This window comes from Pipistrellus kuhlii, unplaced genomic scaffold (assembly GCF_014108245.1).
Source record: "Pipistrellus kuhlii isolate mPipKuh1 unplaced genomic scaffold, mPipKuh1.p scaffold_m20_p_21, whole genome shotgun sequence".
NCBI lineage: Eukaryota > Metazoa > Chordata > Mammalia > Chiroptera > Vespertilionidae > Pipistrellus > Pipistrellus kuhlii.
Genome location: NW_023425520.1, coordinates 8646762 through 8662416, shown reverse-complemented (window position 1 = coordinate 8662416; position 15655 = coordinate 8646762). Strand labels below are relative to the sequence as shown.

The window sequence follows — 15655 nt, the reverse complement described above, 5'->3', positions numbered from 1 at the left end:
TGAGGTAGTTTCAGACACTCAGCCTTGGATTCCTTCCAGATAACAAAGCAGGCTTTCTGTCTTCCAGAGGGATTGTGAACATGGGCTCAGAGCCTCATCCTGCACACCAGGGCAGGAGCCCTCACTTTCACCTCAGATTAATTCTGATAAGTGCAGCCAGAGCATGGGCCTCAGAGAGCTGTCAGGGGGATGGGGAGCCCCAAGCCCCTCATTTCCTGGGAGGCTCTGAGCAATAACACCAGGACCTTTCTCCCTCCCCCACTCCATGCAAAACAAAGGTGGACTACCTCGCTTTTTCAGTGAGATGACAGGGCTGAGTGCACCCTGAGTATCACAGGGCTGTGGGGGAGGTGCCCCCCCCCCCAATTCCAATCCACGTTACTCCTATGTCTGTCCCTTCTCTCCACTCATCCCAAATCTAACCCCCCACTCCTACATCTCAAGTGTGGCAATGGGCACTTCAAACTGCTTTCCATAAAGGAGCCAGAGTAATCTTTGTAAAATGCAGTGTCCAGACCCTGGTATTGTCCATTGCTCCTTGGGTAGAGTTGGAAACCTTCTGAATGGCCTCAGGAGCCTTCTCCCACCTTCTCTCCTGGCTCTCTCCCCCTACTATTCCCCTCTGTTAGCAACACTTTCACTCCTTCTGACCCCAGGACATTTGCACATACTGCTCCCTCTGGCAGGAGCACCATCCCTGCTTTGCTAACTCTTTTATTTCTCAGCTCTGAGATAAAATGCCACATCCCTAGAAGGCCCACAAATCTCACTCACAGGGCAGATTCCCCATTAATATGCCTTCTTGTTCCCCACCTTTCCCTTGTAGCCCTCATTAATGTCATCATGCTCTTGGAGCTGGTTTTGTTACTTTCACGTCTTCCTTTCCACCTTCTGACAGAGGGCCATGCTGGCTCACTGCTGAATCCTCCATGGTCACACTGTGCCAGGCATGCAGTAGGGCAAACAGCTCTCTGCCTGCCAAAGACTGTGGAGAAGGGGAGGCCAGGCCATGCATTCTGGACCCCAGTGGATAGGCTCTGAGAGAGACACCAGGCTTAAGTCTGAGACTTCCACTAAGAACCTAGGACAGGCCTGTCATTGGGCTGGGGGGGGGGGGGGGGTTATGTATATGGTAGGGATGGACATTTACACACTAAAGCTCAGACATGGGGGGAAATGCAACTTTCTTTAGTTCTTATGACTGATGCTGTCCTCATCATAGGATAGAAAGAAAAGTGTAACCCGGCCCATGGGAGATGGCTTAGGCTTTTCCCATTTAAAAGCTGTTCGGGGTATGACTCAGATCACAAATTAAGGTTCCACTCTGTGCTTGTCATAGTCAGCTCTGACCACTGTAACAAAATACCAGGGACTGAATGGCTTAACCAGCCCCAGTTACATCATACAGTTTGGAGGCTGGAAGCCAGCTAATTCAGTTCCTGGTGAGAGCTCTCTCCTGGCTTGCAGACATTGCAGAAAGAGAGGAAAAAAAGGAAGAGAGACAGCTTTCTAGCATCTCTTCTTATGGCACTAATCCTGTTAGCGTAGGTAATTAAATATTAATAAAGAAAGGAAGCAAAGGGAATCTGACAGTGTTAAGCCTAATAAACTGGAGAGCTAAGTGGGATACTGACCCTGCTTGCTCCACCAGGAAACTACAGCTTCACAGACTTCTCAGGGGACCTCTATGTCCCAGATTACCAAGGAAGGAAGGAAAAACAGCAGGAGAAATTCCTCTGCTGGACACATGCCCGGTAGAAGTCAAGATGGCACAGGGGGAGGTGCTTCTACTATGAGGCATGTGTGTGGTACCGTAGAAACCAAGATGACGACCATAAAGGCCTATCAGTCTAGCCTGGGAAAGGGATCAAATTGGACAAGGGACGCAGAACCTTGGAAGATCTGGGAAATGGCTTTGTTAGAGGGAAGGCCCAGTGCAAGCCTGCAAAAGCTTGGCAAGTTGATTGGATATTTTTAAAAAGGGACTGGTCCTACCCAGGTCTGAGATGATATAATCAGCCTAATAAAGAATGATTCTCTCTCTCTCTCTCTCTCTCTCTCTCTCTCTCTCTCTCTCTCTCTCTCTCTCTCTCTCTCTCTTTCTCAATACATGTGTGCCCCATTCATTAGCATGTTCTTTCTGCAGAGCACCATGAGGCCCTAGCAGCCGCCTGAGGCCTGTGGCCCCATGGGGGGCTCACAACCGAAAGCAGACTATGCAAGCCCAATGGGGACAGACATGCACTGAACAAACGGCACAAAAGTCTCTGAGCACTGGCCCTATTTATGGGGCTGACGAAGACAAGATTGGACTTTTTCCCTGGCGGGCAGACGGGGATGGGACATTGGGAACCCAGGGGCAGTCATTTGATTTTGCTTCTACAATAAGTCTCCCCACGAAGCCTCAACCTCCTAGACGTGGTTCTCCCGGAGTGCTTTCCCTGCAAACCCATGAAAGAGCCCCATTTTCACTGCCGAAGTCCCATCATAGGTGTCCCCACTCATGGCCTCATTTAATCCTAGTCACCTCCCAAAGGCCTCACTTCCTCACACCATTACATTGGGGGTTGGGGTTTCAACCTATGAGTTCGTCACTTGTCTCTCCTCCCTCTGAGCAGGTGTATGTGCATGGCACGGTTGCCCTGCATCTGCACACATCTGTCCCAGCATGCTCTGCTCTGAGCAGTGGCCTTCCAGGCCTCACACCTCAGGGTTTATCTCTCTCTCCAAGGAGGTCTATCCTCCACTCTTGCAGGCCAGCAGCCTGGGCTCTCTCTGAGGCCTACCTGTGTCCCCCAGCTGTCCTGCTCACTGTCTCTGGATCCCCAAACATATCTGGGAGCTTGGCTGCCCTTGCAGGCTTCTTGCCGCTGAAGTGGCTCATGACTCATTTCTGCTCTCTGAAGCCACCCCAAAATTTGAACCCGTCCCCCAGATTCCAGCAGCAGGCAGGGACAGGGTTCAAGCTCTTCCTCCTATCATTTCAAGTATCAAGGCTGTTTTTATGTCATCCTGGCCTCTCCCTACCCCTGCCCCTTCCTGTCCCTCCAGCTGCAGAGAGACCTCCCTGTGTCACTGCCTTCTATATTTTTACACCACGCCTCTCAGTCTAACTTCAGGAGCCAAATTGGCCAGTTTTGCTGGTGATGGATAAAGCAACTGCTTTAAAGAAGAAAAACCACTTCCTCTCTTAAAAAAAAAAAAAAAGACTTGGCTTTTAGAGCTCTTGTCTTTCTGTGAACTGAAATTCATATCTAGTTTGGCCCTCGAAGCTGGGCAAGGATGTCTGTGTTTCAGGGCTGTGCACTCTGCCCCTGAAGCTCGGGAGTCCTGCCGCGCAGTATGAGCTACCGGCAGTGACAAATACAGCCGTTTTCCATTTTCACCATCATTTCTTCTCTCGGGTGTGGGAATGTAGTCCTCAGAAGCTCTGGGAGGGAGGGACTTTTTACCCCAGTTTTACAGAGGTGATGGCAAAGTGTGGGTGAGTTGGCAGAGCCTCCGGGGCTCCACCTACCGAGCCACCCTCTCCAGACTCATGTGCAGGTGACATATAGTCTCCTGCAGGTCTATCGGCTGTCCTTTCCCTAAAGGAAAGTATTTGATCCACTAGTATTTGATTTTCCTTGTTAACTCTCAGATTTCCCAAAGGGTTTTTCTACTCTTACAGGTAGCAATTGTCATTGTTCAGATAGAGGCTGTAAAAGTTGGGGTTCAGAGCCAGTACAGTGCTGGCCTCAGACGGGGAGCGGCTCTGCCCTCACAGAGCGCCATCAGCAGCCCCTGGGCTTGGCGTCACACAGGGAGGGGTGTTCGGCCAGGTGACAGCCTGAGGGGATCGACTCCTTCAGGGTTCTGAGCACCTGCTGTGTGCTGCTGGGGTCGGGCAGGGGGAATAAAGGTTCCTGTGCCGCTCACAGCTGCGGGGGACACAGAGTTCGAGAAGTCATGGACACGGGGGCTTGCTGAGGGGCAGATCAGACCTGGGGAGGCCCTTCCGGAGCAAGTGACCAGAGGTTGGGCTGCCAGGAGGAGAGGGTTTGCTCGGCCAGCAAGAGGTGGCAGTGAGGGGCTAATTCAGGCAGAATATGGAGAGGGTGGGGTGGGACCAAGGGGAAGGAAGGCTCTGTCAGCTCTGAACCTGGGATAACCCGACCAGCATTTTCAGAAGGCCGTACTCGCTGTGCTGTGGGGAGTGGGGTCCCCTCACCTTTCTTGCGCCATCTGGTGAAGCCCATGGGTGCCTGCTTGGAATAATATTTTTGAGTGCAAAAGATAAAACACGTATTTAAACCAGTGATAAAATACAAAGGAAGCCAATGATATGAGCCATTGGTATCAAAACAGAGCAGGGAAAGTGGTGGTGGGAATCAGGCTCTTCCCCGGATCACGAGAAAAGCGTTGCAAGGATCCATGCACAGGTGATTGCGGTGTGGCTGGGTTTATTGGTGATGCAAACCAAAGGAGTCCCCTTCCTGGTGTTAATGGAAGAAACATTCAAACCTGCGAAGAATTTTTGTAAGTTTATTTGAGCCATACTGCCCACAATTGCTGGGAAACAGACCCTTGACGGATTGAGATAATGCTCAGGAGAATGGCAGTTTTGCACCTTGGTTTATACATACAATCAAAAGAGGAGACGTAAGTGGGTTAAATGAAATTCCTTGGAGAAAACAAAGTGGGAAAACCCCTAGACTTGGATAAAAAGTAAAATTATAGACACATGTTTTTTCATTTAGGTGGGTGCAGGATAGTTAACAGTCAGCGGTTCCCTCAGTGACAATGAGGGAATGGGTGGTCTCTGCAGAGCGGTGCTTGTGCTTTGAAGGTTCTAGAAAGAGGAAAATGACTTTGACATTCCAAGGATACGTTATCATAGATGCAAAAAGGCAATAGAGAGGCTCAGTAAAGGTAAAGACTGACCTTTATCAGGGAAGATGCCAGCCTAGGATGTGACTACACACCATAAACTACTTTTAGTTAATGTTTTAATTTCAGACCATCCTTTGTGGTGACTTTAGGTCTCTGAGTTTGCAAGGCTGCCACGCAGGCCTTCCCTGAGCTAGTCAGGCTAGCATGTGGCCCCATTTCATCCACTGGATTTTCAATATCCCATCCCCCTCTGCTCCAATCTCATCTTCAGCAAGGCAAAGGCCGGTGTTTCTGCTTCATGTTCCTCCGGAGCCTGCACAGTCTTCTATGGGTCCCAAGTGGCCACTAGAACTGCATGGTTGCATGTTCCTGGAGGGAGAGAACGAATGAAAGGGGCAAAGTGTCAGTCGTAAAGAGTGAGAGGAAGGAAGGGAGGGAGAGAGAGAGATTCTTCACCGGAGAGTATATATTCACAGAAGCAGGAGCTTTTTCAAAATAACCAATCAACTTCCCAAGCTTTCTCAGACTTCTGATGGGTCTACCCCCAAGTCAATGAGCCCTTTCCCAGGTTAGACTGACAGTCCTCTGGGTCAGGTTCCTCCCCCTGCCCCTTCTGACTTCTCTTGCAAATGTCCTTATCTCCTTTTGCTTCCCAGACAATCCAGTACTAATACCAGGAGAGGGAAAGGGGGGTGATAATCCTTGGGGGGCAATGCTGGGATCCCCTGCTTCCTGGTGAAGCTGACAGGCTCCGTGTCCCCTGCTGACTGTTCTTAATAGTGGCTGACTTCCCTTGCTCTCTTCCTTCTTATTACTATTTAGCTAACTGTGGCCATAAAGCTCCTTTGTTCTTTAGCAACGCCTTAAATAAGATCAGGGGGTGGTCTACACTGACCCCCTTCCAAATAGTGATGAACACGGAGAACTTCATAACCGGCACCAGCCACTGTGGAGCGATTTCTACTGGTGACAGTCCTGGCACTGTCCACGCCCCTGGAGTTTGCAGCCTGTGGTCACCCTTGAAGGGAAGGCCACATGCAGTTAGAGGCTAGTGCAAATAGAGGGGCTTGTGCCCAAGTTCAGGCTCCAGGTGGAGAATGCCCGTGCTGGCAGGAGGGAGCACTGAGGAGGGGGTGGCCACAACCCAGGTAGGGATGGTGGCTGCAAGGCAGGTGGCACAGAAGGAAGGAAGGTTTGGATTTAAGGTTGAGGTGATGCTGGGGTGTAAACTGGGGGGGGTTCACATGTTCTGGCCTGGGGGCTGGTGGGTGGTGATGTCATTTGCAAAGCCAGGACTTGTCCTTGGGCCTGAGATTCCTGCTGTCGACATCTCCCTGGTTGTCTTTCAGGTCAATGAGATCTACCATGACGAGTCCTTGGGGGCCCACATCAATGTGGTCCTGGTGCGGATCATCCTGCTCAGCTACGGGAAGGTGAGTGAGCACCCAGGCCAGTGCCCCGTGTGCTGGGGGATGGTGGGCCCCCCAGTGAGACACAAGCTTCTCTAAAAGTGTCTATGTCTGCCCAACAAGTCTGCCTCTCCTGGCTGCCCTGGACTTTCTGTAAGACACAAGGAGCTTGCGAGCCATCCCATTGTCACCCCTCATTTTCAGATGTAGGTTTTGTTATTATTCTGGTGTGGTGACTGCCATGGAAAAGATGGTTTATTGCCCACAGATCCCGCCACACAGGGCCACAGAGGGAAACACCTGGGTCGATCCGGAGGTAGATGAGAGAGGAGAAAACATGGGTGATAGCCTTCACTGGTTTGTTTCTGCAGGAAGGAATGGGTGAGGCACGGTAAGTAGGAGCAGGATTGACGTGTGGATCATTTCAGCAGGTTTAGGGCTGTTTCTAGTTGTGTGGTGCCTCACCCTGGGTTGATCGGGGCCAGGGATAGTGGCCCAGAGTGAGACCCTGAGGAGGAGGTGCTTGGCTGGACTCTGGATTGCTTGCTTGGTCTGCAAGTCCCCAGATATCAGGGCATCAGGAACACAGTTAACACACCGTTCATGTTGACGCCTGCCCACATCTTCAACATGTGCCCTCCTCTTCTCATACTGCCCAACAGGGCTGTCCTGCCCTCCCTACCTCCTCTCACGTAAAACTTGGATCTACCTTTCCCAGCAACATGCGTTGGTCTATTCATGTTTTGTGCATTGGAAGAGAGAGCCCGCCCCAGATAGCTGAGATGGAAGATAAGGAGAGATGTGAGGAAAGAATGCCAGTAGTGCCTGCCAGCTGGGACTGAGCAAGAGCCTGCACCAGGCAGCTTAGAAGCACTTTCTATACATTAACCCAAGGCCAGGACAGATGGGGGGGGGGGGGAGCTGTGGTGGTCCCCATTTCACAGAGAGGCACACTGAGGCTCAATGCAGTACAGTGATGTGACGGCGAGTGGCCAAAGGCATTGGACTCCTGGGAAGTTGGGCTTCTGACTCTGGCAACTGAATTCTGGAGTCCCTAGCCAACCTTACTCAGTGTGCTAAAAATCAAACTGTGGTAAGATCAAACCCCTCAGGCGTAGTCATTGGGTAAAGGGTTGTTAACTCCTCCACTTGAAAACAGTCTCTGCCTCAAAAAATAAAATTCCACTGCACACAACTTACAAGGTGTGCAGTATCAAAATGTCAATGAAGGGCTCATTTGGGGCAGTGAAATCCAGAAATAGGGCACTGGAACCCACCCTCCTTACCCTGGGAAGCATGTTTCTCTAAAATGAGGGAAGTAGCCACAGCAAGGGCACCAGCCACAGACACACGGAGAGCATAGAATCTGCCAGAGCATCCATCGAAACAAGGAGATTGGTGAAAACCTACCTGCAGTCATCTCTCATGCCTTATCAGGACCTTTAATGCATTACATTTTAATAAGCATGAAAATTTCAAGTGATATAATGAATTAAGTTTAATTCGTAGTTATATAATTTTCCCTTGCCCTACACTTTCAAGACCCACAGGTTTAGAACCACTGCTGTAGAGCCTAAGACCATCGGGAAACACAGATGTTTACATTATGATTCATTAACAGTAGCAAAATTACAGTTATGAAGTAGCAACGAAAATAATTTTATGGTTGAGGGTCACCACAACATGAGGAACTATATTAAAGGGTCAAGGCATTAGAAAGGTTGAGAACCATTGCCGTACAGAAAGAAGCTGTGCTTTCTTTTTGAGGGATCATGGAACACTTAAAAATTAAAAAAGCATTTATGTCATAAAAAAAAATTCAGCAACTTTTATACAGCAAAAAACTGCCCAGCCTCTGACTCAGTGCCCTAAAGTGAGGAAGAAGAAGGGTGCATAAATGGAAGATCCAACTACTTTGAAAACCAAAACCAGGTCTTAGGAAGAAGAATGAGAGCATTTGGAGAAAGAAGGCGAACAGTGCACTGCAGATCGCAGGCCGCTGCGTAGGTGCTTTCCAAGATGAACAGGAGAGAAGGAATGTGAGGTTAGTTTGAACACATGTGAACAACCCAAACCACAACCTAAAGAAAGCAAAACCAAAGACATCATTCAGAAAAATCAGATATCAATAAATTAGAAACAGAAAGAAGTGATAGAATCAAACACGAAACAAGCCTTGTAAAAGGCAAACCTAGAAACAAAAGAGAGGAAGCCAAGCTAAGCGGGTGTGTTACCATGTAACCTGCACCTGGGTGCTTCTGTGGGCCGAAGAGGAAGCACGGGAGCTGTGGGGACTGGCAGCTCTGGGAGAGCCCCACCTGGCCCTTCTCCCACCTGGTCACTATGAAGCCCAGAGGGACTAGTTGGGGGCGTTGTGCACACCTTCCTTCACCAACTGACTGGCCAGGGGAGCTGTGAGAGGTACTCGGCCTGGTATGCAGGCTGATGGCCGTGCATTCCAGACACACTGTGGTCTCAGGGAAGGGAAGCCTGGGGAGGCCCATGCCTGGCAGTCCCGCCCAGCCTCCATTCTCAGGCAGGGGTCTTTGGAATGTCCTTCTGGACTCTCCCTTGTCCCTAGTGGAGTAGCCATCAACACGTTCCCTCTTCCCCCGGTTCCTCCCTCTCCCCAGATCTGGTCCTTTCTTCCCTTCCAGCCCCAGCCTGGGGCCCTTCCCCAAGGACCCTCCTGTGTCTGAAGAATTCTCAGGCTTTTAGAATGGGCACAGTTCTATCCACTCCCTGTCTCTTTCTAACATTGGAGACAATGGGACACTTGGGAGTAGAAAGGGAAGAAGAAGCATTCATTGGTGTGGGCACCGGTGGCAGATGGTGTTTCCCAGGTGGCTCCCATGTTGATTTAAAAGAGAACCTGGGAATTGGGCAAGGCTCCTTGCTTACCATGCTGGCATCGTGTTGGCTCTTATTCGGCTTGATAAGTGTCTGAGTCCTTCACAGTATTGGTCACTCAACTGAACAAAGCCTCGCTATTTTAACATCTCCCTTCTGGTAATCTCCCTTTGGTCTCTGTGTGAGTCTCTTTTTGTTTGGTTTGGGTTTTTGTTGTTTTTTATATTCCATACACTGTCCTTCCCTGTCTGACTTATCTCACTTAATATAGTATGGTGAGGATGTGGAGAAAAGGAGCCCCTGTGCACTGCTGTAGGACTGTAGACTGGTGCAACCACTGTGGAAAACAGGAGGGAAATTCCTCAAAAAACTAAAAAATAGAATTACTATATGACTCAGCAATCCCACTTCTGCGTATTTATTGGCAGGGGAAGTTGGGGCTGAGGGGAGACAAAAACCACTAATTTGTAAAAATATATGTACCCTTATATGCATTTCTCCTGTGTTCAGAATGGGCAGGTGGGGGGCTATGGCTTAGGAGAGTATGGGCACCGTTGAAGGGAGGACTGTGGAGGGCTGTGCTGGGGCCATGGCCACAGGGATGGAGAAAGGAGGGCAGATTAAAGAGAACTTGAGGGGAAAACCAGGAAAGTGTGGGTGCTAAGTGGATGAAAGTGGAGAAGCTCTGAGTCTCTGCCTTGGGCCACCAGGTAGATGGCGATGCAGACCATGAGAAACAGGGTGTGGGGAAGAAGCCGATGAGTCCAGTGGGGATGGCTTGGGAGAGGCTGACAGAGGGGTCCACAGCCCTGTGTCAGAGGGGAGCGCGGTTTTCGAAGGCATTGGAGCAGTGCAGGGAAGCATGCCAAGTTGGGGGAGTCTGAGAAAGCCCTGGGCACAGAAGGCACCGGCAGAGCAAAGGGCCTGAATGCTCCATAGGAGATGAGAAGGTATCTCTTGATTTTTTAAAAATCTGAAAACTAGTCACTAGGAAGCCCATTAGGGGAGGTTGTGCACAGATGGGAACAGATGGGAACATGACAAACAGCATGTTTAAAGGTAGAAAAAGAATCAAATGTCTCTGAAAGTGTCTGCATAGCTCATTCTTAAGATGTTCACAGGTATTAACACAGGAAATCGAGGGGTTCCATGATCAATTGCTTACGTCTGAAAAAATGTTTGCAAAACAAAGTAAAACAGGTATTCCTGACAGCAAAATTCCTCAGAGACTTCACTATGGAAATGTGCACAGTGAAGCTCCAAGAGCTGGATCAGCACACAGTTTCTCAAACCTATTTCTCAACAGAACCCTTTCTCTCAGTTAATCAGCTTTCTACACAACTTGCTTTGAGAAACGCCGTCCTTGAAGCAGTCACAGTAAAACTGGCAGCAATAAAGAGATACATAACTTTGTTCCTGATGTTCTAGAAATTCTAGACAATGTCAGAATACATGAAACCAACGTTGGAAAAGAGCAGGTAAAATTACAATTATTTGCTGATAAATTATGTGCCTGAAAAACCCAAAAGAATCCAATGTAAAGTTTTTAGAGTTAATAAAGGATTTTCATGGCATGGCCAAATATAACACAATTATACAAAAATTAGTAATTTCTGTCTGAGCCCACAATGCCCTGGTAGAAGGGATAATAGGGAAAGAAAAGTTCCCTTTACCAAAATATAAAATATAAAATACCTAGGATTGACCTAATAAGATAGACACAGGGCCCCTGGGAAGAAAGTTGCACATTGTTGACTGGGAAAAAAATAAAAGTAAAGGAAGAGACATCTGCTGTTCCTTCCGGGAAGACTGGCAACATAGAGATGTGGATTTTTTCCAGGTTAATAATTGGAAATTTGATGAAATAATTCCAAGGTTCATCTAGAAGCAGTCAAGAATGGCTGAGAAAGCCTTGAAAGCCAATCAAATAAAAAGGGATTTACTTCAAAAGCTTTGTAAAGTGAAAATATTTAAAAGCATACTGTGAGGGCTTGCCTGGGGTGGGAATGGCTGCGGGGAGGGGTCAATTGGGAGAATAGGAGACATATGTAAGACTTTAGACAATAAAAATATTTTAAACAATTAAATAAAAGCATACTGTATTTGGATAAGTATTAACAGATCAATTGAATAAAATATATAGCTCTCAAAACATCCCTCATATAAATAACTAAAGGTGTGGTAAATATAAGTAGTACAGTTAAGGTTTATAAATAAATATATCATCAATATAAAGTTCATATATAGTGAATTAAATATGTCATATAAATATAGGCTAAGAAAAACAACAACTATTTAAATCATACAAACCAAGAAAGAAGTATTGGTTATCAATGGCTTCTTAAGCATAAATGGGAATTTTAAAGGGAAGATAGCTATATTTAAGTACTTAAAATATACAACTTCTGTCAAAAAACACAATGGAAAGACAAACTTAAGGAGGAAAAATATTTGCAATTTGGTGAAAATATCTTACTATATGAAAAGCTCTTCTATATTATAGGAAAACAAAGCTGGCAATGGAAATAAACAGGTAGCAGAAGAAAAAAATACAAGTGGCCTTAAAAGGGAAAAATACTTAACTTTACTACTAATCAAGGAAATAAGACAATTGACCATTTGAAAAGTGTTAACTGTGTTAAGATTAAGAAGCTGTTTGGTGAATGAGGCAGTATGCTCTTTGGCCTCAGGATAAATGTGTACACATTTCTAGAAGGAACTGTGATAGCAATATTCATCACTGTCCTCCAAGGTCCTTCATCATTTCATTCATTTCTCTGCCTCTATCCCAAAGCAGTTATCAGAGCTGTGGTTGAGTTTTAGCACCAAATCAGTAGTCACGTTGATTGATGGTAAAGTATAAACAACTGGGCCCTAGTTGGTTTGGCTCAGTAGATAGAGCGTCAGCCTGCGGACTGAAGGGTCCCAGGTTCGATTCCAGTCAAGGGCACATGCTGGGATGGTGGGCTTGATCCCCCAGTGGGAGACATGCAGGAAGCAGCCGATCAATGATTCTCTCTCATCATTGATGTTTCTATCTCTCTCCACCTTCCTTGCTCTCTGAAATCAATAAAAATATATTTTGAGAAAGTAAAAATAAAGTATAAACAATTGGAAATGATCCAAGTTGGTCTATGGTGGAGTCTATGATCCAGATTGGCTCTTACTCGGCTTGAAAAGTTAGGTCAGTACAGTGCATCTGTGGGAGTGTAGGTGGCCTCTTGGTCCCATTTCAAAATATGTTAAAGGGCCCTGGGAAAGGGTTACAGCATATGGCAAATGAGTTTGTTCATGGCTATTGTTGTGTTGTTGTTGTTTTTAAATAAAAAAAAGGATACACATTACAGTGTGATCTTAAGTTTACGTACAAATATATTTATAGAGGGACTGGAATAAAATAAAACAGTAGGCCATTGATTTTTAATTTCTTATTTGTTCTTTATTTACTTTCCATAATTTATCATGGTAAGCATGTTTCTTTTATAACAAAACAGTGTATTTTTAATTATGAAAAATAGTTTACATTAAAAATATATATTTTTTAAATGGTGGAGTTCAAGTAATGCTTTTTAACTGAATGACAGCACCAGAAGAGGGTCTCCAGTGGCAGGCCACTGGCTCTGTCATGGCCAACATTTGTCCTCCTCACTTGAAGGAGGACACAGAAGGGACTTCATGCTTACTCCTGGCACCTCATCTCTGTGGAAGTTTGGGAACAGATGGGGAGGGGTTCTTCTGCCCAGTAGGCACCGTCTCACCTTTCCTGTGTCCCAGCCTGAAGACTCTGGCACCTGCATGCCTGGGAACATTTGATCAATGAGGCCGCATCACCCAGGTGTGCAGGCACATCTCTCACAGCCATGGCTATGGTACTGCGCGGATGTGCTCTTCAAGGGGAAGGGTTGTGCTTTTCGTGGGCCCCATTGGTACCCTGCCCCAAGTTACCTGTAGAGAGTGGGGAGAAGAGGAGTGAGCATGAACGGTTTTGTCACACTACAGCCTACTCCCCTCAGAGTTGGGGACAGTATGGGGACCTGCACAACCACAGGGCTGCCTGGAGCCCACAGCCAGCAGACAGGTGGCCAAGGGCACTTGGAAAATGGGATAGCTTCAGTGAGAGCAGGACCAGATCCGTGAGAACTGACTGGGAAGAAAGGGACTAATGTCCTCCTCACCTCTCTGTCTTCCCTCTGGGAGAGATTTGGAAATCCATGATGGTGAGGAGACTGGAAGGGAAAACGGGTTAGATGCATGCTTCCAGAACTAAATCCAGACAGGGCCCACTGCACCCCAGGCAGATGGCCTCGGGGGAATCAGAACAGAAGATGTACCAGACTGTGGGCATGCCAGCCCCATGTCATCCCTGGTCTCCTCAACCTGGCCAGAAGGGACATCGTGCTGCTGGCCTCTCTGCCAGCCCTGGGGATCCAGCCAGGTGACCGATCTCTTGTAGCAAAGTTCACTCCCTGCTCTGCCCACCTTCCCCTGGAAGCCCATGGCCCATGCCAGGCCCCATGAGGCCGTGGTAGGTCCCTGGGGAAGTCTGACACCCATCAGGCCTCTTTGTCCCAGGGGATTCCAGAATGTTCAGGGCCAGACTGATGCTCTGTTCTCCTTTGCAGAGTCACTGGATTGTGAAAGAGAGGTGAAGTCCTGGGTGTGAGTCAGTTTCCTTAAGGAGACAGGCTGCAGAAGTGTGAACAGAGGATACTAGAGTTAGGAGTCTGCAAAAAGAAAAACCAGCCTTGACTTTTTATTATTAAATTCCATAAAGCCACTCCATCAAATTGGTAGAAATGTTTCTCATTTCTAAATGTACTGCTGTGGGCTGTAACAGTTTGTGTCCACCAGCCACAGACTCCACATTGCACAGCACCCAGGCAAGGCCCTGTGTCTCTGAGAAACCCATGTCCTGGAAAGTAGAAGGAGATGTGTCCCAAGCAGCTGGTCCAGGCCCATCCAGACTGATCTTAAGACCCACCTGCTCCCCAGGAGTAGAGCACAAGGCCTTGTGAAGTCACGAGTACACAGAGTAGGCACCAGGAAGGAAACAGAGCTGGTGAGGGTGACCCGGATGGAGCGGGTCACCCAGGCAGGTGCAGCCCAGCCGGGCTCTGAGGGGCTGGAGGCACAGCAATGGAGGACTGTGAAGATGTTTTCTGTTCAGAGGAGATGCCTCCATCCTGGGAGCATTTAAACTTGGCAAATCCAAGGAGACTGTAGCCAGGACCCCAGTGAGGAGAGGTGCCTGCTCTGCATCCTCCCAAGGCCCATGCTGTGAGGCTGAGACCCAGACTTGGAGCAGAAAGTGACCCAGGTGTTCAGACCATCCTGTAATTCATTCCAGTTCGTACCAGAAACAGACCATCTCCCCCAGGCCTCTCCCCAGCCCAGTCCCCACTCACCCCACCCGCTCTGGCTCCAGTGGGGATACAAGTGGTAGCACTTTTGTCTAAGACATGTTTGTCTTCCAGCTTATGAGAAGCTTATGCATTCTCTCAAGTTTTTCCTAAAACAACGTTTTTCTTCATTTCCTTAAAAAAATAATAAAATTAAAAAAACAGCAGAAGAAGAAAAACATAAGCTTATTTTATACACTATGCCATCAGCCAGGGAGCAGAACAGCCACACTTGAGGGTTGCATAGCAACTGCTTTTCAATTGATTTTTTTTTTTTTTTGAGAAGTCACCAAAGTACTGAACTGTTCTCAGTCTAAATATTTCCTAGGATGATGAGAATCAAAGCAAATGGGACTAGAGGCTTGGGGACAATCCGAGAAGAACAACAGGTTTCCTGCCATGAAAGCCAGGTCAAGACGAACACTTGTAGGAATGTTTCAGCATTGGAGAGGAAAGGCTGGGAAAATTCCAAGTCTCTTGGTGGAAGGCAAGAGAAGAGAGTTCTGGGGGTGAGGATTCAGCATGCCCAGAGCCGCAGTGCCCAAGGGATCAGTGCACTGTCCTCATACTGTGTGTTCTGGCTACCATCCGCCTGCTCTGGACCTCTGCTTCTTTACCTGTGTGAGGGGTAGTATAGGATTTCAGAGCAACCCCAGGATAGCCCCCAGTTCTCCCCAGAGTCTGGGTCCAGCCCCCAACCTGCTGGTGGCCAGCCCCTGGTCGTGCCAGTCCATGGTGAGCTGGACCTGTCAGCGTGCAGAGAAGGATGAGGGCATGTTGCCCTGTACCCTACTCTGGGAGGCCAGCTGTGGCTAAGACTGGGAAGGCTCTTGCTGAGACCCCTGTGCTTGGCTGTCTCTGGCAATAGGCTCCCAGCCCTGGGGAAGGAGGGTTTCTAGAACATGCCCTAGTGACATGGAGTCCCGGCCGAGAAATGAAGAGCTCACCTTCTGGTGTCACTTGATATCTGAGCTCCCCGAGGCTGGAGCTGCAGGGAGAAGACCCCCAGCCTTAGGGGAGCCCATGCTGCCTCGTCAGGGATGCAATGTGAATTCTGCCCATGTTGATCCTTCAGCAGGTTATCTACCACCACTGAGCCTTAGTGTCCCCAGGAAGACAAGCACA

General features: G+C 48.1%; 1 protein-coding gene across 3 annotated transcripts in view; it reads left to right on the top strand.

Annotated features, from left to right (window-relative positions):
- Positions 1–15655, top strand: part of ADAMTS2 (ADAM metallopeptidase with thrombospondin type 1 motif 2) — a 226253-nt gene that overhangs the window by 140509 nt on the left and 70089 nt on the right. For all 3 annotated transcript variants that reach the window (XM_036450135.2, XM_036450136.2, XM_036450138.2), the window contains exon 5: positions 6222–6305. In XM_036450135.2, the coding sequence (XP_036306028.1) occupies positions 6222–6305 (84 nt within the window). The remainder of the gene's footprint in view (positions 1–6221; positions 6306–15655) is intronic.